This window comes from Podarcis cretensis, assembly GCF_951804945.1.
Source record: "Podarcis cretensis genome assembly, chromosome: 3".
Taxonomy (NCBI): Eukaryota; Metazoa; Chordata; class Lepidosauria; order Squamata; family Lacertidae; genus Podarcis; species Podarcis cretensis.
Window position 1 is genome coordinate 40,756,973 of NC_137172.1, and position 20,675 is coordinate 40,777,647.

At 44.6% G+C, this 20,675-nt stretch overlaps 2 protein-coding genes across 2 annotated transcripts; one reads left to right on the forward strand and one right to left on the reverse strand.

Annotated features, from left to right (window-relative positions):
* Positions 1-1,828: 1,828 nt before the first annotated feature.
* On the reverse strand, positions 1,829-7,254 carry MAD2L1BP (MAD2L1 binding protein). The gene is made up of 5 exons (XM_079969348.1): positions 7,150-7,254; positions 6,012-6,719; positions 3,774-4,245; positions 3,374-3,645; positions 1,829-2,438 (listed from the first exon to the last, which is right to left on the reverse strand). The coding sequence occupies exons 3-5, from the start codon at positions 3,856-3,858 to the stop codon at positions 1,899-1,901; spliced, it is 897 nt and encodes a 298-aa protein (XP_079825474.1). The 5' UTR covers positions 3,859-4,245; positions 6,012-6,719; positions 7,150-7,254; the 3' UTR covers positions 1,829-1,898.
* A 112-nt stretch (positions 7,255-7,366) lies between these two features.
* GTPBP2 (GTP binding protein 2) lies at positions 7,367-19,511 on the forward strand. The gene is made up of 12 exons (XM_079969263.1): positions 7,367-7,658; positions 11,246-11,272; positions 11,793-11,977; positions 12,789-12,897; positions 13,189-13,386; positions 13,489-13,663; positions 14,133-14,352; positions 15,050-15,185; positions 15,737-15,795; positions 16,183-16,354; positions 16,859-17,023; positions 17,294-19,511. The coding sequence occupies exons 1-12, from the start codon at positions 7,473-7,475 to the stop codon at positions 17,489-17,491; spliced, it is 1,830 nt and encodes a 609-aa protein (XP_079825389.1). The 5' UTR covers positions 7,367-7,472; the 3' UTR covers positions 17,492-19,511.
* The last annotated feature ends 1,164 nt before the right edge of the window (positions 19,512-20,675 follow it).

A 20,675-nucleotide genomic window follows, 5' to 3' on the forward strand; every position in this document is an offset into this window, starting at 1 on the left:
TGATGCAGATTCTTTTGTGCTTCTGTTAGCTTTTAAAAGCAGGATGTTTGTTTAGCCTCTCCCAGAACAATTAGAACACAATACAAAAATGTCCCACAGGTCAGAAAATCCATAATGCTGGAGACTAGAGAAACTCCCTTAAAGTTTGCAACTTTTCTGACCCAGAACAGGCAAGCAGCTTTGTAAATAATAGTTTAAATGGAGCTCAAATGCCTTTGGCCCAAGAAGTAACATATGTTCTTAGAGCTCCCATAGGTCTCAACTTTAACCTGAAAACTTCCAAGCAGAACAAAATCCAACTTGCAGTTCCTTATTACTCCTGCTTCCCATCCCAAAAATATTTCCTTAGGGAACTGAGGAAAACCCATTACATCCGATTATCTTTACATCTGTCATGAGCTTCTTTTGATAAATGTTACTCCCACCTAAACACATAGGGATCTATCCTCAGGAAAGCCACACTTCTCCAACTAACTAACCTCTTCCCTCATTTCAGTGTAAAGCATTCAGACCCTTCATAGTGGGTATGTTCACATTAAGTAAAATGTTGCCCATTGTTTGGGAACAAGATGCTAGTTCCTTTAATGCTTGCCCAACAGTGGTTGTCCCAACCCCCCAGCCCTACCCTGCAGTTCATTGATGAAGAACATCAGTGCCATGGTGCACTGTGGCAAATGAGCAGAGAACCTGCCTTGTCACCTGCTTTTACATCATCAATACCAACTTTATTCCCTGTAGATGCTTTGGATAACAGCTCATCATCCTTTACCACTGGGTATGCAGGCTGAGGCTGATGGGAGCTGGAGTCCAATAATACCCAGAGGACACCAGGTTGGGGAAGGCAAAACTATAGCTTCACTTTGATCACAGCAATTGAAGATGAGCAAAACATCTTGTGCAGCTTTATAGAAGCTGATATTACAGCAAAGATTGTACTTCAGAGCCTTTTCCAAAAAGAGCACATTTACAATGTTAGCTTCTAGTTCTGACTAACAGAGACAAACACAGGAGGAGGCTTAATCGGAGTACTCATGTACGCAAACTGTTAGGAAAGCAAAATGAGCTTTTCAGTATGAGAGATAACATTTGTACCCTACTCTCCTGTCAAAAAGGCTTCCATTATTTTACATTCCACAATTTAGAAAGTGTTTTTCACCCCAATTTGTAATATTTCAGACAAATCATTGTTCACAAGCAGCCTTCCCTAGTGCCCTCCACATGCCCTGTAACTCTCAGAACCTGAAGTCAGCATGATCAATGGTCAGGGATGGTGGGAGTTGTAGTTCAAAGCACCTGCGTAGCACCAGATAAATATTTCTAAACCAACTTTTCCCACTCTAATAATCCTGTGGAGATGCAAACTTTAAAAGTTATTAGGCCTCCTGTGTTGAGGGGGTTGTGCTGCTCTTAATTATGGCCACAACCCTTACAATAGCTCCTTAGACAGTAACATTTATTACTCAGGAAAAAGCAGAAAGTTATAAGGCTTTTGCCAGATTCTTGAACAATCACAGAAACCAAAGACATTCATGAACATTGTAGTTATCTACCTGTAAACATAATCCATAATATAATATTATGTAGGAAGTTCCCCCGCTGGTATAACTATTTCAAGTATCATGTAATAGGTTTCGTAGGCCTTAAAGCAATCTCTTTCCCCTTTTGAATCAATTCCCCAAAAGCCCTTCCTATAATCCTAGGTGGATCTGCTTCTAAGCTCCATTATTTTGAAAGGAAGTTAACTCTGGACAATATGATAGTGCTCATCTGCTCATCACAGATTTCTAAAGGGTCTGGCAAAAAAGTTCAAATGAGGGGAACTTGTGGCTGCAGCTGATCAGATTTATTACAAAGCAATATGGAGACAGGAAGTTAAGCATTCTCTCTTAAAAACGTTGTCAAGAGTAACGAAAGCCCTTCACTGTCACTGGAGCTTGAAACCATATGTAATCATCCAAGTTAAAGTTCATCTCCTGATTGGCAGAAAGGGCTGTATTCTTGCTGTGACTGCATGATAAGCTGACCGTCAACTTCCTCCCTCGGGCTGGCACTTTGTAGTTTAGTTTCGGTCTGAACCAGTTAACACCACAGTTGCGGTGCCCTTGAACCATAACAACGACACCCATAGTGGGAACGGCTTGAAGCTCGCTGAATACATCTGCCAGGAAGAGCGAACGGAAAAGCTTGCGAATACAGGCTCCTGTCTGCAGACTCTCATCAGCACTGCTCATGGAGATACCTTGCAGATTGATCTCATAGAGTTCTTTGGGACTGACAGCAGTGCCCCCAAGCAGAATAAGAACTCGTGGGACCAATGTCAAACTGAACATGTTTTCTAAGTGCTGAAACATTCCTTCAAGTTCACTCAGTACTTGCTGACACCTCTTGTTGTTGCTGTCTTGATCTTTTGGATTGATTTTTTTGACCACATCTTCATCCTGTGAGGTTAAGGTGGTTGAAATGGTGTCAATATTTTAGGTGAAAAGATGACAATATTTAATCTGTAATACAGTTATTTCACACATTATCTCAAAGTCTAGGCATATAATTGATAACATATAGAACAAACCAGAAAAAGTGTCATAATCATAACTTACCAAAATCACTACTTAAATAAAATAAGCCAGTTACTAATAAGGTGGTTTGTCTTCAGTGACCACTTTTCTCTTAACTGCTGCACAGCACCCATTAAAATATGGAAATTCATTCCCCCAATAAATACAAAGACTTAATATTTCTGTAGTGCCATTTCACCCAAAGTTTCTCTCACACCATAAAATCTGCATCAGAATATGATCATGTATGTGAATTTTCACCCAACGCATCCGAGTTAGCTTGTGATGGTCTTAGTCACCCTGTTAGCCTCATAATCGGGAGTTTAATGAGGTCTGATTGCTCCCATTTTTAAAATCCCCTTTAAAATGCACAAGTTGTTAACACCATGCAGAGGCTGCCCCCAAATACTTGCCATAACCATATAAAAGCACCGAAGATAAACTGCAGCTGAATCTAGAGCGAACTCCAGAACACCGGAAATACTTTTAACCAAATCTGAAGCACCCAGAGGTAAAGCGAAGATCCCAATTTGTATTTGTGGTTGCAAGTATGAAGAAAAGGAAGTTGAATACATCCGCACGTGCGGCTTAATAGCCTACCCCCACACAAAAAACCCGACATTCTCTCGTCTCAGAAAACATGCGGAAAACCCTGCGAGAGAGAGAGACCTTTTTTACCACACAAGTGAACATCCTGGAGCCAGTGTCGGTTTGATGCTCCTAAAGCGAAAACGAAAAACTCAGCCAGCGCTTCCCCGTGTACACAGCCTGTAACGCGAGGATGCGATCCCGTGTATGCGCGAACAGCCTCAACTCACCTGGCAGGGGGATTTCGGAAACTGCCTCTGGGAGAAGCAGGCGAGCTGCTCGTAAGGCAAAGGCAGCTGCTGCCTCTGGTACAAGACGTGCTTCATGAACTCGGAGGTGAAACGGAAGCAGCCCTCGCGGGTCACGAAGCCGGGGAAAACCACAGACACCGAGGAGGCGCCGCCGGGAACTGAAGCCACGGGCGGCGCCGGCGCCACAGTCACGGCAACGGCGGGAGCGTCGCGCAGTTCCAAGCCGGAGTCGGCAACGCGAGGCAGGTCGGCTGCGCAGAGAGAGAGAGAGAAGGCGGAGCGGCCTCGTCACTCGGCCGCGGCGATGCCGAAGGCCCAGAGACCCACAAGGGAAGGGAAGGGAAGGGGCCGCCGTCGAAAACCCAAAGCCCAGTCTTACCTTCTCGTTGCGTCGCTCCGGGCGCGGCCATTTTCTGCTCTCCGGCGTCGCTCTGGTTTGAATGGCCGCCCTCCCGGAGCATCATGGGAACTTTCTAGGGACGTCAGTGGGCGGGGAAGGAGGTCGTGGCGCCAGTAGGCGCGCCGCTCTTCAACCCAAAGGAAAGGTCGCCTTTTAACTCAAGGCTGGCCCGAGGCTTTTTACTGCTTGAGAGGAATGCCGCCTCCTTCTTGCATTCAAGCCAAGTCAAGTGATATATATTATCAAAATATGTTGCACCAGAGACTGAAAATCAACAAACTCCGTTTTTTCTGGGATTAAAAATACAACAGTACTTTAATAAAAATCACAATTTGTTGTACTTTCATGACATCTAGTGCCAGCCCTGGTTCTACTCCACTTAATAAAATGAAATACATTTTATTAAACTTGAATTGCTTTTTATTTAGCTTATTACTTTTGTATCCCTTCTCTCCAAGGAGCACACCACAGTTCTCCCTGCTCCTCATTTTATCCTAACAAGCCTGTGAAGGAGTTTAGGTTGAGAGACTGACTGGTCCAGTAAAGGTAAAGGTGCCCCTGCCCGTACGGGCCAGTCTTGACAGACTCTGGGGTTGTGCGCCCATCTCACTTAAGAGGCCGGGGGCCAGCGCTGTCCGGAGACACTTCCGGGTCACGTGGCCAGCGTGACATCGCTGCTCTGGCGAGCCAGAGCCGCACACGGAAACGCCGTTTACCTTCCCGCTGGTAAGCGGTCCCTATTTATCTACTTGCACCCGGAGGTGCTTTCAAACTGCTAGGTTGGCAGGCGCTGGGACCGAGCAGCGGGAGCGCACCCCGCCGCAGGGATTCGAACCGCCGACCTTTCGATCGGCAAGTCCTAGGCGCTAAGGCTTTAACCCACAGCGCCACCTGCGTCCAGTAACCCAGTGCAATTCATAGCTGAGTGACTATTTCAATCCTAGTCTCCTAGGAAGAGGCATGACAAGGATGGAGAAGAGATTGCTTGTGTGCAGATGCGATCTCTCGATTCCTTGAGGGGGGGAATCCTGGAGAGGAGGGGACTTAGGCAGCTGTGGGGAAGTGGGATCTTCAGTACAGTACAGTGGTACCTCGGGTTAAGAACTTAATTCGTTCTGGAGGTCCATTCTTAACCTGAAACTGTTCTTAACCTGAGGTACCACTTTAGCTAATGGAGCCTCCAGCTGCCGCGCAATTTCTGTTCTCATCCTGAAGCAAAGTTCTTGACCCAAGGTACTATTTCTGGGTTAGCAGAGTCTGTAACCTGAAGCATCTGTAACCCGAGGTACCACTGTATCAGCTACTGCTTCATGGGTGACAAGATCTACCGAAGATGAGTTGCTGTGCTCATTAAGGCTGACACTCTGACAAGTCTGTGCCGATCACATCTTTGTGAACAAACTTCTACTTCCACGGTGTGATTTACTACCAGCTCACTCCTGACAGATGTGCTCTATGGGGAGGTGGCTTCAAGCACCTGGTCCTGGTTACATCCATTCATACTGTTGTTATTTTTTTTATTTATACCCTGCCCATCTGGCTCGGTTACATTCTAACACCTATTTCCTTTGAGCTGCTCATGGTTAATCCCCGCAGACAAGTGGTTTTCAACCAGTGTGCTGTGGCACCCTGGGGTGCCTTGAATGGTCAAGGGTGCAGTGGGCAAGACTGGCCTCTGTCCCTCTTTCCTTCCTTCCTTCCCTCCATCCTCTGATGCCCTCTTGCGTCTCTGCCTCCCAAAGGCTTGTACAGCTGTTAGCTGCAGCAGTTCTGGCTACAAGCTCTGCAGATGAATGGTGCCTCTGGAGCTGGCCAGGGGGTGCTGGTTGTCAGGAGCTGAGGCGGCCTTGGAGTAAGCAAGCAAGCGGGCAAGGGAGCCCAGCCAGCCAGTCCATCAGCCCTTCCTGTTGGAAATGGACAGACAAATCCCAGGCCCCTGTGGGGCAGTGTGAGGCAGGGGCGGCAGCAGCAGCTGCCCAGAGGACTCCCAAGGAGACAGGAGAGGAGAGGAGGCTGAGGGAACACTCCACAAGGGAGAATGTTTGAAAAAGGGTGAGGGGTTACCAGCTCTGCAGGCAAGGGGTGACATAACTGGGTTCCTGAGCCCCACAGGGCTGCCACAGAAAGAATGTAGATGTTCAAGGGAGCAGTGGACTCAAAAAGGTTGAAAACCTCTGCTCCAGACAGTCTGATTTCATTAACACTTGTTGATTTTACTAGGATTATAGTGTCCAATACACAATCCAGGAAGCTGCCTACTTAACTAGCTTTTACATGTGCTAATTCCAGATTAGCAACTTCTAACACACATCTTAAATACACAAGTCTGGTTATTACTTCCAAGGAAATTAGCTTTGACACCCCAAACCTTAATTAAATTCTAGCACCTATATCATTATGTTTTCTTCCCCCACTTGCCCCTGACACATAATCATAATTTAGATTATATGGAAATAAACTACTTCATTGGACTGCGGTAATGAACTAAATACATTTTGGAATACATTTTGGAAAGCAGTTGTTATTTCTTTAAGTGCTATTTAAATGATAATTGTGTCTTTGCTATGGGTAGCCCTAAAGACAATTAACCTGACACAAAGCATCACATTTAACTAAGTTTTACTTAGAGTAGGACTATTGAAATTAATGGACCTAATTTAGTCATGCTCATTAATTTCAGTTGGTCTTCTCTGAGCAAGAGCACCCACAGTGACCACCTTTATCCTATCTTAAAAGCGGTTTCAGTAAGCAAATATACTTTTAGTAGTTCCTGGATGGGGTAGTTGTGACAGCAAACAGCTGAGCCACACAGAACATGCCCTGAACTTTCATCTCAACCTGATGCAATGACCGTATTAAGAGAGCAATCCCTTCCAACTGATGCAATGCGTTGCCATCAACAGAGACTTAGCACCGAGGAAGTTCCTGAAAGAAATATGAAGATGTGGCTATACTATTTGAAAACAAAGCCTCGCACGAATGGGGGAGGAGCTCAGTGCATATGTTCCGATTGCATGATGGTATTTGTAGTTCTGCTGCTTTACTAGTGCACTTAGCCTTTCGTTATTTTGCATTTCTACGGTGTGAAGATACATACAAACATCTCTGAGACTGTTACTCTGAGATGAGTTGGTTTTTTTATGTCGCTATGCAATTGCTAAACTGCACTCCTTTTCTATTAAACTGATTTCCGAGAGTTGCAATAGATGCAAGAAGCAAACAAACTGCACCTCCATAGCTCTCTAAGCAAAGGAAATCCTGGCTAATCTGCTCCTGAGGGCAGCGGTCCTAACCTATTAGTGTCATAGAAGAAACAAATCTTATGTCTATTCAGATACGCAGCTGCATAAGTCACCCCATATACGTTGCTGGAAACGGTGGTTCTGCACCCCGTCCCGAGATCCGGCCCTTAACGCCGCCCGACCCGCCGTCATTGGAAGAGAACGTAAGCGAGAGCGGCATTTTATCCGAAAGCGGCCCGCGCGGCGAAGAGGACTCTGGGAGTTGTAGTCCAGCGGCTCTACCGCCCTGTTTCCCGTGGTGCCTTGCGGTTCTTTCTCACGTCAGGAGCCGGAGTTTAGAGAGCCGTCATAAGCCAAGTCCGGGGTTGGGAGGCGGCAGCAGCATCCGTGGCCGGGGGAAGGGCTGGAGCGGGGCCGGGTGTCAGGCCGGCCCAGGATGGACTCGGGGGTGTCAGAGCTCTTTGGGGGCTGCTGCCGGCCTATGGGGGGCGGGAACGGCGGTGCCCTGCGAGGCCGCGCGGGCAGCGGCTCCGGTAGCGGCGGAGGGTCTTCCAGGGGGAGGAAGAAGAACGGGAGACACCGGGGGGGCAAGGCCAACAACCCGCCCTACCTGCCCCCGGAGGTGAGTGAGGCGGGGCTTCGGTGGTCGGCTGTTTTTGCAGGATCCTCCTCTCGTGTTGCATCCGATGGGCTTCTCTCGGGGTTTTCCTCCCGCTTCTGCCTTTGTGGTCCCCCTGACTTTGGGGAAGGAGGTGGCAAATCGGGATGTGTGGGGAGAGAGGGAGATGCTGAGCCTCCGACTGGAAACGTACAAGGCTGGGCTGTGTTTTAGGGGAAAGCGGTAGAAGACCATCCTACCAAGACTGCATAGCCCTACCGAATAGGGCCATTCGATATTTTGGACAGCTGGTACTGCCATCGGCTTCACACTCGTAGCCTGGTTGTTGTGTTCCGCGATGTATGCACATTTCACTTCAGTTCCTTGGACTGAAATGTGTGGTTTTATAGTAGAGTCTCTCTCTCTTTCTCTCTCTTTCCTTCTCCCCCCCCCCCGCACTCCTTTTGCCTAATAGATGACAGCCACACTTTGAAGTTTCTCTTGACCTCTCTCTGACGGTGAATGACTTGAGCTCCAAAGCTGTAGGTTTCCTGAGTGTCAAAAGGGAAATAGATACCATTTTTGTCAACTTTTCATCTCTTCCACTTGTGGCGATTCTGAGTCACTAAAGTTGTGCTTTTATTGGTTCATACAGCTGTTAGCTTGAAACGAAGGCAGCCAGTCCAATTTGGAAGGACTAGGGCTCTCTTAGACTGAAGCTTAAGTTCATTAGTAGTTCCAAATGACATTAATGGGCAAATATATTTAGTCCATATCTACTTGGATTGTGGATGGGAAGCTCTGTAGTATGTTGTTCCCAGTGCTATTTTTCTAGATAAAGAGTTGCTGGAACTCACCACAAATGCCTCCCTTGTTCTTTTATAATGGCAATGGCGCCCACCTGAGAGGTGCCGGAACTAAGTTCTGGTGAGTTCTGACTGAAAAAAGCCCTGGTTGTCCCTATGGAAAGCTCTGTCTAGCTCTCATTGAGATCTTCTGTCCAATTTAATTCTCCAATTAAAAAGGTCAGGTAGTTTGTTATATGAAAAACCTTGGACCAAAGCCCATCAGAACTACTGCCAGACAGAGTGTTCAGTATTCAGTTAGATGGAACAATGGTCTGACTGAGTATAATATAGGTTTCTTTGAATTTCAATGGCATGCTTCAGTCTGTAGTTAGGGGCTCACATAATTGCATGTTCTTTGATCCTACTGCTGTCTGTTAACAGTTGCCTGTACATAGAAAACATGATGTCAGGGATTTATTTTTAACCTAGTGTTTTCACTAACATCTAGATTTCTATGTGTAGGTGGTCTTTTTTTGGGTTGTGATATAGAGAAGCACAGTTAAGTGAGCCCCCACCTGAAACTGTACAACCTAGACATAGGTTTACTACTTCTGTGAGAACTAGTCCCTACCATGTGTCACCTGGCAGTGGCAGATTAGCTTGAACGTGGGCTGGACCTTGATGCAGATACTCTAGAGCAGGCATCCCCAACCTTCAGCCCTCCAAACGTTTTGGACTACAATTCCCATCATCCCTGACCACTGGTCCTGTTAGCTAGGGATCATGGGAGTTGTAGGCCAAAACATCTGGAAAGCCACAGGTTGGGGATGCCTAGTCTACAGACTCAAGGCTTAATAAAGCTGTATTACAGTCTCAAACTCATTCTGTTATCCTGGCTCATTTTCACTCAAAACTCATATATGCATACACACATATACCTCTTCAGTTCTTTCATACTAGTGAAGGTTGATCTCTTACTATTCTGTTTCTGTGTCTCATCAAGCGTTGATAGCAGTTGGAATCAATGTGAAGCAAACCATATAAGATGTGCAACAATATTATTAATAATAAAAACTTGGTCCTTTGTTTTAGGAAGGTGAGCCTTCCTTTCCCACAGAGAGCAGAATTAGTCATTTCACCCCCCCTGAGACCTTAGTGGTACTGTACTTCCTCTCTGCCCTCAGTTGACTTGAGTGGACTATTTTGGGGCATGCCTAAGCTTGTCACTTTTTCTGCATCACTTCTACAGCAGCTTCAGTAGATAAAAGTTAAACAACTTCTTGCTTCCTAAAATGCATTGATATGTTGTGTTTCTAAGGCAGTGATTTCCTAGGCACTCTAAACTTAAGCTGGTGGGGATGATGCTACATGAATAAAATAAAAGCTAGAAGATTGAGTGGGCATATTAGGAGGAAAAACTCAGCATTATACCTGTCTCATTTCCATGATGTTGTTTACTATGTGTTTCCCTTGCCACCAACATTTTTAAGCTAGAAAATAGCAGCAGGCTGCATGGAAAGAACTCTGAATCTGCTCATAGAGGGAGTGTGATATTTACTTCCAGAAAAACAAGATTATTTCAGGAAGAAATGAAATTTGAGTGGATCAGATTTCGTGCTGCTGTTAGTCTTGTTTATTACACTTTCCTTCTGCACTCACACCACTATCTCTGAACTAAGATTAGCAGGGTACAATTCAATGTCACATATCTACATTTTAGAGATAGTCTGGTCTCCCTCACCCCACTTGAGTAATTTTTAGTACTAGTTATTAACACTTAGCTCAAATGGGGTGTCTTCTGGAGAAGTATTTTCTGAGTACTTAGGGAATATCAGAAGTGGCGATCTTCATGTGGATCTGCCATGGCATTGGGATGTTTTTTGTACTACAAGCTGGTTTCTACCGTAGTTTCTTCTCCTTCAGCTGCCTGTCACATTAGTCATTCCAAGCTCTGTTGTGCTTGAAGGAAGAGACCAGCATAAGGCACATTTGTTAGAGAACTATGCTATTTGCCAGAGCAGTATGAGGTAGTGCAGGAGAATATCTTGGGAGGGTGAAAGGAGGAGGAAGAAATCTTTAAGAAACAGACAGTGCTTGCAGGTGTATGTATTCATTATTAATGAAGCAAGGTGTTTTTCTCCTCATGTCTATTCCAGTTTCCAGCCTTACTATGGAGCTAGATGGTAGTCAGTTGAACTTGTTTTACATATTCAGAATTTTTGATATTGTTGGTCAACATAAGTTGTTCCCGTTAGTTGTAGAAGCTGAATTTGTGAGTTCTTACTCCACTTCAAAAAATAATGTCTATCCACAGATTCAAAAACAGCACACAGATGTCAGGAGGTATCTTGGAGACAGAGGCCCAGTGAAGGATTTTAAGTGATTCATGCAGGCAGAGTAGGAGACTGGGTCTGTCTGAAATACTGACCTGAGATTTACTTTTTCTTAAGAGAATGATTTCTGAAGCCTTCTCCATGATCTGAGCTATTACAGCAGCTGGAAATATACTACTAAAACTCACAGTCAGCTCTTGTGGCATTCGTAAATCTCCTTGTTGTTTTGTTTGCAGAACAGTGATGACCCAGGCAGGCTTAGTTCTAAAAGTGCACTATGGGAGCCATGTCATTACAGTTTGGTCCTTTTTATAGATATGGAGCCCAGAACTATAGCATTTAGCAACTCTTGATATAATTGATTCTTTCTAAATCAGGCACTGCTATGTGCTGGCTTCCTCGAGCTGACAAATGAGATGTCAAGAGTTGTATGTAAAATGATGAGCAGTGCAGAATTCACTAACCTGTGATGTTTTCTTCTTTTAATTAGGCAGAAGATGGGAACATAGAATACAAGGTGAGTTACTTGTGGGATGGGCTCTTGATACCAAGTTCTTAAGAGCCATGTGTCAAATTATGTTACGAGTCATACTAGTACCTAGCAATTAGAGTATATTGCTGCAAACAAAACAATGCTATTTGGAAGACACAAAGCAAATGAAATGTTTGGGGTTGTATTGGATATCTCGTATTTAATTTTACTGAATCTGGGAACCTCTCTTCAAAAACTAATGTTAAATAGTAGACAACCTGTAATAATTAATCAAGATATTTTTGCTATCTTGGATAATTTTTCAGATTTGTTACCCAGTGAATTGTTTTTTCTCTTATTGAGCTGCCTGGAATTTAACTGCTGCATCTGAACTTGACAGTCACTCAGAACAAATGATAAACTGTTCAACCCAATTCATGACTTGTATAAAAATGGTCAAACTCTAGTGAAGAACTCTACTTTTTTCCCTTTAAAAAAAAGCAAATTGCTTGCCCATATCAGATCTCCTTGCATGTTGACTGTAATCACTCCTTTCTTTGGGCAGCTGAAACTAGTTAATCCTTCCCAGTACCGCTTTGAACACCTAGTAACGCAGATGAAGTGGCGACTACAAGAAGGCCGTGGTGAGGCAGTGTACCAGATTGGTGTAGAGGACAACGGACTGCTGGTAGGACTGTCAGAAGAGGAGATGCGTGCCTCTCTCAAAACACTGCGGCGGATGGCTGAGAAGTATGTGCATCTGTCCTACTTCTGGGCCAGAGCAAGCAAATTGTGCTTCATTATTTCCACAAATGAGCTGGCATTCTGGCTTTGCTATCCCACAGAATATTTCCAGCTTAGGAAAATGCATTCCATGCACCAAGTCCTTTGCCCTAAGGGTTTTTTCTCACATTACCATAATCCCTTAAGTGCACCTACTGGCAAGTCACACTTGTAAGAAGAGAGTGTTCCTTAAAAAAAAAATTCCTATGTAGTTTCCTTGCACAGCAGGTGCCTGATTCTGTCTGAAAAGAAGCCAAATCTGACTGGTTTATCACTAATCAGTGCTAATACAGTCAGTATTCCTATTAGATTTATTTAATGAGAACTACATAGTTTGCTATATTTGCACACATTGTTTTAACCCACTTTACTCCTCTATGGTGAGAACTTTATATGTCTGTGTTGTCATGTCTAGTGATTTCAAATGAGCAGCTGTGTGGTCTGGCTAGTAAATGGTTTGTGATATGTGGTGGCGTACATTTCCCCAGAATCCTTAGTTATTAAATTTGGAAAACTGGGCTAATATCTATGCTGAAATGTCACATGTGAATGTCCTCACCCCCACAAAATTGGCAAGCAAGCTATTACTTAATGGTCAGAGATCGATGAGGGCTCGCCAAATGGGGAAGCAGACAACATTTTCCCTGAATTTGTAGGCTGTGTCCACATGAGGCCTTTCTGAAAGACACAGGAAGATAGTCCTGTTCCATCACCTATTGAGGAAGTTGTTGCAGTTGATGTATTAACACCCAACGGCTTTCTGTTTTATAATGTGCAGAGTAGGAGCTGACATCACGGTGCTACGGGAAAGAGAAGTGGATTATGACAGTGATATTCCCAGGAAAATAACAGAGGTCCTTGTCCGAAAGGTCCCAGATAATCAGCAGGTAACCCACTTGATTTAAAAGCGTTCTGATACAAGCAGTTTGTTTAGAAAGTTGCAACTGGAACTTTGTGTCCCATGAAGGTATTTCAAAGGATGCTCCATTGGTTAGTGCTTTGGAGAGCTGCCACACGTCACAGGCAATTATACAAATTGTCCTAGTGATTTTGGATCCCTTAGTGTTTTACTCTGCAAGGCAGTCAAGGTCTGACTCACACCTTGCACTTCAGAAACTCTTCTATAGGTTAGTTCTGTTTCAAAATATGCTTGTACAGCTCTTCATTTTCCCCTTAAGTTCCTAGATCTGCGAGTGGCTGTGCTTGGGAATGTGGATTCAGGCAAGTCAACTCTGCTGGGTGTCTTGACTCAAGGAGAGCTAGATAACGGGCGAGGTAGAGCTCGCCTCAACCTCTTTCGGCACTTGCACGAGATCCAGTCTGGGAGGACATCCAGCATCAGCTTTGAAATTCTTGGCTTTAACAGCAAAGGAGAGGTATGTTTCTGCTGCTGCGTTGCTGTCTTGCTCCTTTGATTCAAAATATGGCTTCTTGCCTTGGCTTTTGAACGCTCAACAGCAGTGTCTTCCGCTGTCTAGGTGGTCAACTACAGTGATTCGCGGACAGCTGAAGAGATCTGTGAGAGCTCCTCTAAGATGATCACTTTCATTGACTTGGCTGGCCATCACAAGTACCTTAAAACCACTATCTTTGGGCTCACGAGTTACTGCCCTGATTTTGCAATGCTGGTGGTGAGCGCTAATACAGGAATTGGTAAGCTGCATGTTTCCTGTTATGATTTACCGCATTTTTCGCTCTATAAGACGCACCAGATCACAAGACGCACCTAGTTTTTGGAGGAGGAAAACAAGAAAAAAAATATTCTGAATCTCAGAAGCCAGAACAGCAAGAGGGATCGCTGCGCAGTGAAAACAGCAATCCCTCTTCCTGTTCTGGCTTCTGGGATAGCTGCGCAGCCTGCATTCGCTCCATAAGACGCACACACATTTCCCCTTACTTTTTAGGAGGGAAAAAGTGAGTCTTATAGAGCAAAAAATAGGGTAATCATATTTTGTAACCTAGGCATGACGCATCTCGTTCAAAGATGATGTGCAGTCAATAAAAATCAACACCTCACTCCTTGTAGCACAGTAATACATATGCCCATTTCAAGCAGTATGGAAACTGCTCTGGGGTCCTGTCTTCTCAACTTGTTTCCTCCCTGCCATCCTATCTCTTGCAGCAGGCACAACACGAGAACATCTCGGCTTGGCTATGGCCCTCAAGGTCCCCTTCTTCATTGTCATTAGCAAAGTGGACTTGTGCTCGAAAGCCACTGTGGAGCGGACAGTGAAGCAGCTGGAGAGGATCCTGAAGCAGCCTGGCTGTAACAAGCTCCCCTTGCTAGTAACATCGGATGACGATGCCGTCACTGCAGCACAGCAATTTGCACAGTCTCCCAAGTAAGAATCACTTGCCCTTCTCAGCATGGGAGGGAAGATCACTTGGTGACATGGGTGGTGCAATTGCAACGAACTCACTAGAGGAAAAGTGGATTTAAGGAGAAAGGTGCGAGTACCTCCAGGTCTGTGGAATATTGCAGTGTAACTAATGGGATTTGCTCTCATGTTCTACTTTTAAAAACCTGTATGGATGAAGTCCTTACCCCACTGGCTTAACTAGGTGGTACAGGCATTAGTAGTTCTAGTGCTGCATTATGGGACTAGATAATTTATGCCTCCGATATGATTGCATCCTGAACTGTTGCAGCCTGTAGTACATTTCCATGAGAAGGAGAAACAAGCCAGGTTCTCTGTTTTGAATGAACTTTTTATGTTTTCGTTGTATTTTATTTAAATGTGAATTGTTAATGTAAGCCTTCCCAAGGACTCCTGTTACAAGGCAGTATTTAAATAGGTAAAATTATAAAGGCAAGTGGGACTGGGACTGCAGTACAGAGCTAAGATCAGACCTATTTATGGGCACAGCAGCAAGTTCGTGTAATCCTAGATGTCTCCTCTCAAACTTCTCTGGGAGCCAATCATAGGGACTTGTTCCCTGTGCCTATTTACTTGTAAAAGTCAACTTCCCATTGTGTTCAATGGCAATCGTACACAGAATTGCAGCTCACCATCTTATTTCTTTCATGTGTGTTGGCAGCATCACTCCTATCTTCACCTTGTCCAGTGTTTCTGGAGATAACCTGGATCACCTGAAAGTTTTCCTCAACATCCTTCCTCCTCTGACAAACAGCAAAGAACAGGAAGAGCTTATGCAGCAACTCACCGAGTTCCAGGTACACAAGGCTCTCTTGATGTTATTGGGAGTCTCAAACAGTAAGTACCTTCATGTGTTGAGGGCAAGGACATCTTGGAGATGGAAGGATGGTTGCCCAGTGAGATTGTGGCTGGCTCTTTTTATGGTTGGCTTTTATTCAAAGAAAGGGATTTGATTTAGGTCCCTGGTATCATTTAGTTGTGGTTCTCAACCTGTGGGGTCCCCAGATGTTATTGGACTACAACTCCCATCATCCCCGAGTTCTGGCCTTGCTAGCTAGGGGTGATGGGAGTTGTACTTCAACAACATCTGGGGATCCACAGGTTGAGAAAGGCTGCGTCTAGGTTATTTCATTTGTAGACAAACCTAGGAAACGCCTGCAGAATGAGGAGTATTCACTGAGGGCTGGTACTCTGGGATGCTTGAGACGTGAGAAATAGTGTAAGGAAGAAAGTGCTCAGGAATGGGTCCTGAGGTCCTGTAGACAGAACTGTATTGACATTCATGGGGGCGGGGTGGCAGGCCTAGCCATATAGCAGGTCTCAAGCTCCTGATTTTGTCTTGCTGCAGGTGGATGAAATCTATACAGTACCAGAGGTGGGCACTGTTGTTGGAGGAACTCTGTCAAGGTGGGTGTTGCTATTTGCATGGTGCCTTGGGGTCAGTATTGATAGGGAGGGGATGCAGAAGAGCTTCTGTCCCCCAGGGGAGGACTGGCAGTGTAGTTTAGCATTTCCTTCCTCATTGTAGGCTTGGGAATACTGTGCAGGTGGAAGCCGAATGCCTTGTCCCAGTAATCAAGGGGATACAATTTCACTTCAAGGACAGAAGTGACTGTGAAAGAGAAATGAGAATACACACAAAGGGATTCATTCCCTGTGGGATATAGAGGGTAGTTGAGATGGGAAAGACTGTAAAGAAGCTGCCCCAGGGTATGTTTTAAGAAGGTAGAAAGCAAAAGCTTTCCCTTTCTATGAGAGCTAAATGCACACTCCTGATTTTTGTGCCCTTCTCAGCGGGATATGTAGAGAGGGAGATAACTTGGTGGTTGGTCCAACCGATGATGGCAAGTTCCTCCAGTTGAAAGTGTGCAGCATGCAGCGAAATCGTTCGGCGTGCCGTGTGCTTCGGGCTGGGCAAGCTGCCACGCTGGCTCTTGGGCACTTTGACCGCTCGCTGCTGCGCAAAGTGAGTCCGTCTCCTATTTCTGGGAGCTGTGGTTTTAAAAAGCTTCCCCCTACCCTCTTGGGAACCATGTGTTGTGAAGGGATGATATTGTGAGGGACTGTGGTTCTGCTTGAGAAGACACCCTAAAATGCTGCAGGCAATATACTCACTTAAGTCATTTTGATTCGGGATCAGGCGTTGGGAATAGTTGAATCCATGGCTTTGGGTGGTTTGCTTCCACACAAAAAACTACAATGAAGAAAATGGAGTCAAAGCCATTGAGCAGAAGGGGGCAATTAAACACTCCCCACACATCCTCGCCCACTGTTAGTCTGTCTTCATCATGTACACACTTCTTATCTTACCCTTACATTTTTTGGCTTTCTGTGGAGAGGCCAGCTTCCTGCAAATGGAAAACTGGGCACTTCATGAAGGACAGTAGCAGTCCACCTAGTGTGCATGTATTGGGGAATAGAGGAGCACCATTGTCAACAGTATTGGTTCAGCTGTCTTGCTGTCACTTAGGGTATGGTGATGGTCAGCCCAGAGATGAATCCCACCATTTGCTCAGTGTTTGAAGCTGAAATTGTTCTGCTCTTCCATGCCACAACTTTCCGGAAGGGATTTCAAGTAACGGTGCATGTTGGCAATGTACGACAAACAGCAATTGTGGAGAAGATCCACGGGAAGGTAGGTCTATTCAGGGAATCATTCCATTGCTTTCACATCTTCATCCTGCATCAGTTATTGTAACCATGACATTAGGACTCCCTTCTGCAGTGCCCTCACCATTTCAGAAGAGAACCTGCATAGTTAAATCCACTAGGAGTTTCATAAACACGCAAAGCATATTGGGACTGAATTGCTCAGTGGCCTTAAACATCCCCCTCATTTCCTAGAATCCCTGAACCGAGTAGCTAGGCGACTGACCTTGTAACTCCTATTATTTCCCTCCTTCAGGATAAGCTGCGTACAGGAGAAAAGGCTGTGGTATGTTTCAGATTCATTAAACATCCTGAATATTTGAAGATAGGAGCCAAATTGCTGTTCCGTGAAGGAGTTACCAAAGGTATTGGACATGTCACTTATATCCAAGCCATCACCATCGAAGAGAATGGACTGGATCAGGGCTTAAGTTCTGACCTGGTCACTTTCTGACTCACAAAATCAGTGGGGTTTCCTGATGTTAGCAATAGGGGAAGAGAAGAAAGTCTCTCCCCACTGTCCAGAGCTGCTGCTGGCCAGTCAATTTACATGGACAAACCCCTTCTGCTCCTGCGGAAGCTAGAACTGCCGCTTGGATTGAGTGCCCCTCCTGGAGCGAGTTAAGCATGTTGTTTGTTCATCACCTGCTGCTTTCATGTCCCTTCCCCGGAATAGATGAGAGCGGCTGCATCTTTGCCTGGACCGGCAACTCCTGGTTCTGTTGACTTTTGTTGGGAAGTTACTGCCGGGTAGAGAGCAAAGCCATTAGTGTGTTGGACTGCAGCTTAGGGATTCTGCTTCCTGAGGCAGCAATAGTGGACATCCATTGCCCACAGCACTCAGTCTCCATTGTCCTGCTGCCTGATTTTTACAGGCTGCCTGTGACAGATGAAGAAGCATCAGCTGAAAAATTTGCATTGCCCACAGTACAGCTCAGGATATTTCTGATTAATTTTAAACTGTTTGTTGGTTTCATTTTAATCTAATGGCTTATTGGGTCTCCCCCTCCCTACTACCGTTGTGTGCTGATTTTTAACAGCTAATTTCATTGTGGGGTTTTTGTTTTGGCTTCTAGAGAAAATGTGGGGTTGGGGGTGTGGGAGAAGAGGGACATTTCCCTAAAATAACCCTGACCTGATGGAAACCACTGTCCCCATCTCATGCAGCAGGTACAATCACAAACATCTTAAGACAACTTATTCCTGGGCAGAGTTGAGCAGCTACCCTATATATAATGTGGCTTCCTAGAGCACAACTGCCCCCCCCCCCTTAGCTTTGACACTTCTCAGTACTTTGCTGGTGGTTTTCTGAGCCGCTGCCGTTCACCATCTTGACTGAAAGATCGGTACCATCTGGCTTTGATTAGGAGTTCAATAGCACCCCAATCCAACTCGTTCCTTGGGAAACATGCCTTACTTTCTCAAAGCCAAAGCAGTAAGCGCTGCTTGGTTATCCCAGGAAGATTTGAAGTGTTGTACTATTACTACAATTATCAACGCTGCCTACTGCAGCAGTTTGTCTATATTGCTGGTATGCACCACAGAAAACCATACGATACCTAAGATTTCAATCAGTCCACTTAAAGCTATAGTGAATGCCTAGAGTTTGCAATAGAGCAAGATGGTCAAACATTGTGGGATATTTTTAACATTTTGGTAGGAAATTATATTTTAAAAGTCAGCAATACATTTCTTGTTTTTGCCTATCCCCATCTTAGCCACTGCTGCACTGAGTGTTCAGCTGCTACAGCCAACATGGCCAGTGAAAACAACGATCCATTTTTATTCACTGTAAAACACACACCCTTGTTAGTTCACCTTAATCCAACAGCTGTTTATTCAATGCAAGTACTCTTTGAGATTTAACTTGTAGCTGCGCAACCATACAGCCAGCTTCCAAGTTGATGCTTTTTAAGTATAACCCACAATCATTTATCTTTCTCCTAATCATCCTTTTAATAGCACAATGGACAGTTAACTATAAAGTAGTAGCAAACATGGCCCAAAGCATCATGGTTATTTGCTGATTAAATTGGTTTCTCTCTCAATTGCCCTTTAATCACTTGGATTGGTTCTACAAGAGGCATTTTTGGATCGCTTGTTTTAGAAAAGTCGAAGAAAATTGGCTGCCTAATGCACTCCTCTACAGGGTTTGCTGTAACCCATTGCCACTACATACTTGTCCTGTGGGAGGAATAGGTGCTTTTCCTGCAATTTACAGTTCGGGCAGAGTTAACCCCATTGCAGACAAACATTCAAAGGTGCTCTTTCTGGTTGTCTTTTCCTTGCCTTCTGTTGTGTGAGTGTTCTCGGTGCCATGCTTTTCATATTCACTATTTGTGGATTCTTTAAAAATCAGAGAGATGTTTTCATCTCTCTCTCTATATATATAGATATATAATGTACAAAATAAAGATGTTTTATTGAAAAGAATAAAATTGTGCTGTACGGCTGAAGAGCAACCTGTGCCAACATTGAGACGCCAGGCAATATGTGGACGCTTTTCTGTTAGTTTTCCATGCAGATGAGTGTTTACAAGTTGGTAGCACATGCTTATCTGACATTCCGCAGTGCGTGCAGAGAACTATCGGCCTGACCACAGCAGTTTTGAGTATAAAGGGGAGGATTGTATGCTGCTGCTTGCTTGCTTGCTTGCTTGCAGAGATAGTGAATTTTTGAAGGTTTCTCTACTCCCACACTATGCCAATAGGTCGCTGGATAAAGATAACGCAAGAACTTCTGCCACTTGCATTTGAAATAGCAAAGTGCCACATGTTTTGCCAATTATATGACTGGTTCCTTTATCCTAATAGCACTGACTCCACCATCTGTGGGATGAAGCTCTTGCTTAGCCTGTTTGTTATGTTAGTAATACTGCCTAAAATTGGGTGCTGTTGCTAGCATTGTTTCCATCCTATTGTGGACAATAACAACAAAACAGGCTACAGTTTCTATACAGAAGCCCCAAACCTGCTAATATTTCTTCCAACACATAAAATTTCCCCTTATTCTGCTTTACTGGATAGTATTGTTGCCTATGAGGAAAATTCCTTTCCAGCAACTTCCACAGAAAAGGGGGAAAAACAGACCAAGGTTTTAGCAGGAAGTAAAACAAAACAAGACCAGATAGATATCTTGTGTCTGTAACCTGTGCCTAATAATGCACTCTCTAAAGCCCTATAACTAGTTTGAAATCCTGTCCCTGATACCACCGAGTGCTACAGGCTGTTAGGATTAAACAGATAGGTTTTGCACTAGCAGTAACCACATTTCCATGGTTCCAGAAGTATAGCTGAAGACTTCATACATCATGAGTTTCATATGGAATATACTTAACTATAGCTCACACCCAAGGAGTTAGAAAGCTGCAATTGGACACTTTTATTTATATCCTACCTGTCCTCTAAGAAGTTCAAAGTGCCATACATGGTTCTCCCTTCCCCCCTCATTTTATCCTCACAAAACCCCTGAGTCAAATTAGGGTGAGAGGCTGACTGGCTCAAGGTCACACAACAAGTTTCATGACAGCGGTGATTTGATCCCTGTTCTACCATCTCCTAGTCCAATACCCTAACTGCACCATGGGGCAATAATTGTATATGTTTGTAACTATCCAGGTAGGAAAGTTAAAGGTGTAA

Coding starts and splice junctions, on each gene's coding strand:
- MAD2L1BP (XM_079969348.1), bottom strand. CDS start 3,858: ATGATGCTCCGGGAGGGCGGCCATTCAAACCAGAGCGACGCCGGAGAG. Junction 3,646..3,773: donor CGGAGCGACGCAACGAGAAG/GTAAGACTGGGC, acceptor CTCTCTGCGCAG/CCGACCTGCCTCGCGTTGCC. Junction 2,439..3,373: donor TTCCGAAATCCCCCTGCCAG/GTGAGTTGAGGC, acceptor TTAACCTCACAG/GATGAAGATGTGGTCAAAAA.
- GTPBP2 (XM_079969263.1), top strand. CDS start 7,473: ATGGACTCGGGGGTGTCAGAGCTCTTTGGGGGCTGCTGCCGGCCTATG. Junction 11,273..11,792: donor ATGGGAACATAGAATACAAG/GTGAGTTACTTG, acceptor TTCTTTGGGCAG/CTGAAACTAGTTAATCCTTC. Junction 12,898..13,188: donor AGGTCCCAGATAATCAGCAG/GTAACCCACTTG, acceptor TTTCCCCTTAAG/TTCCTAGATCTGCGAGTGGC.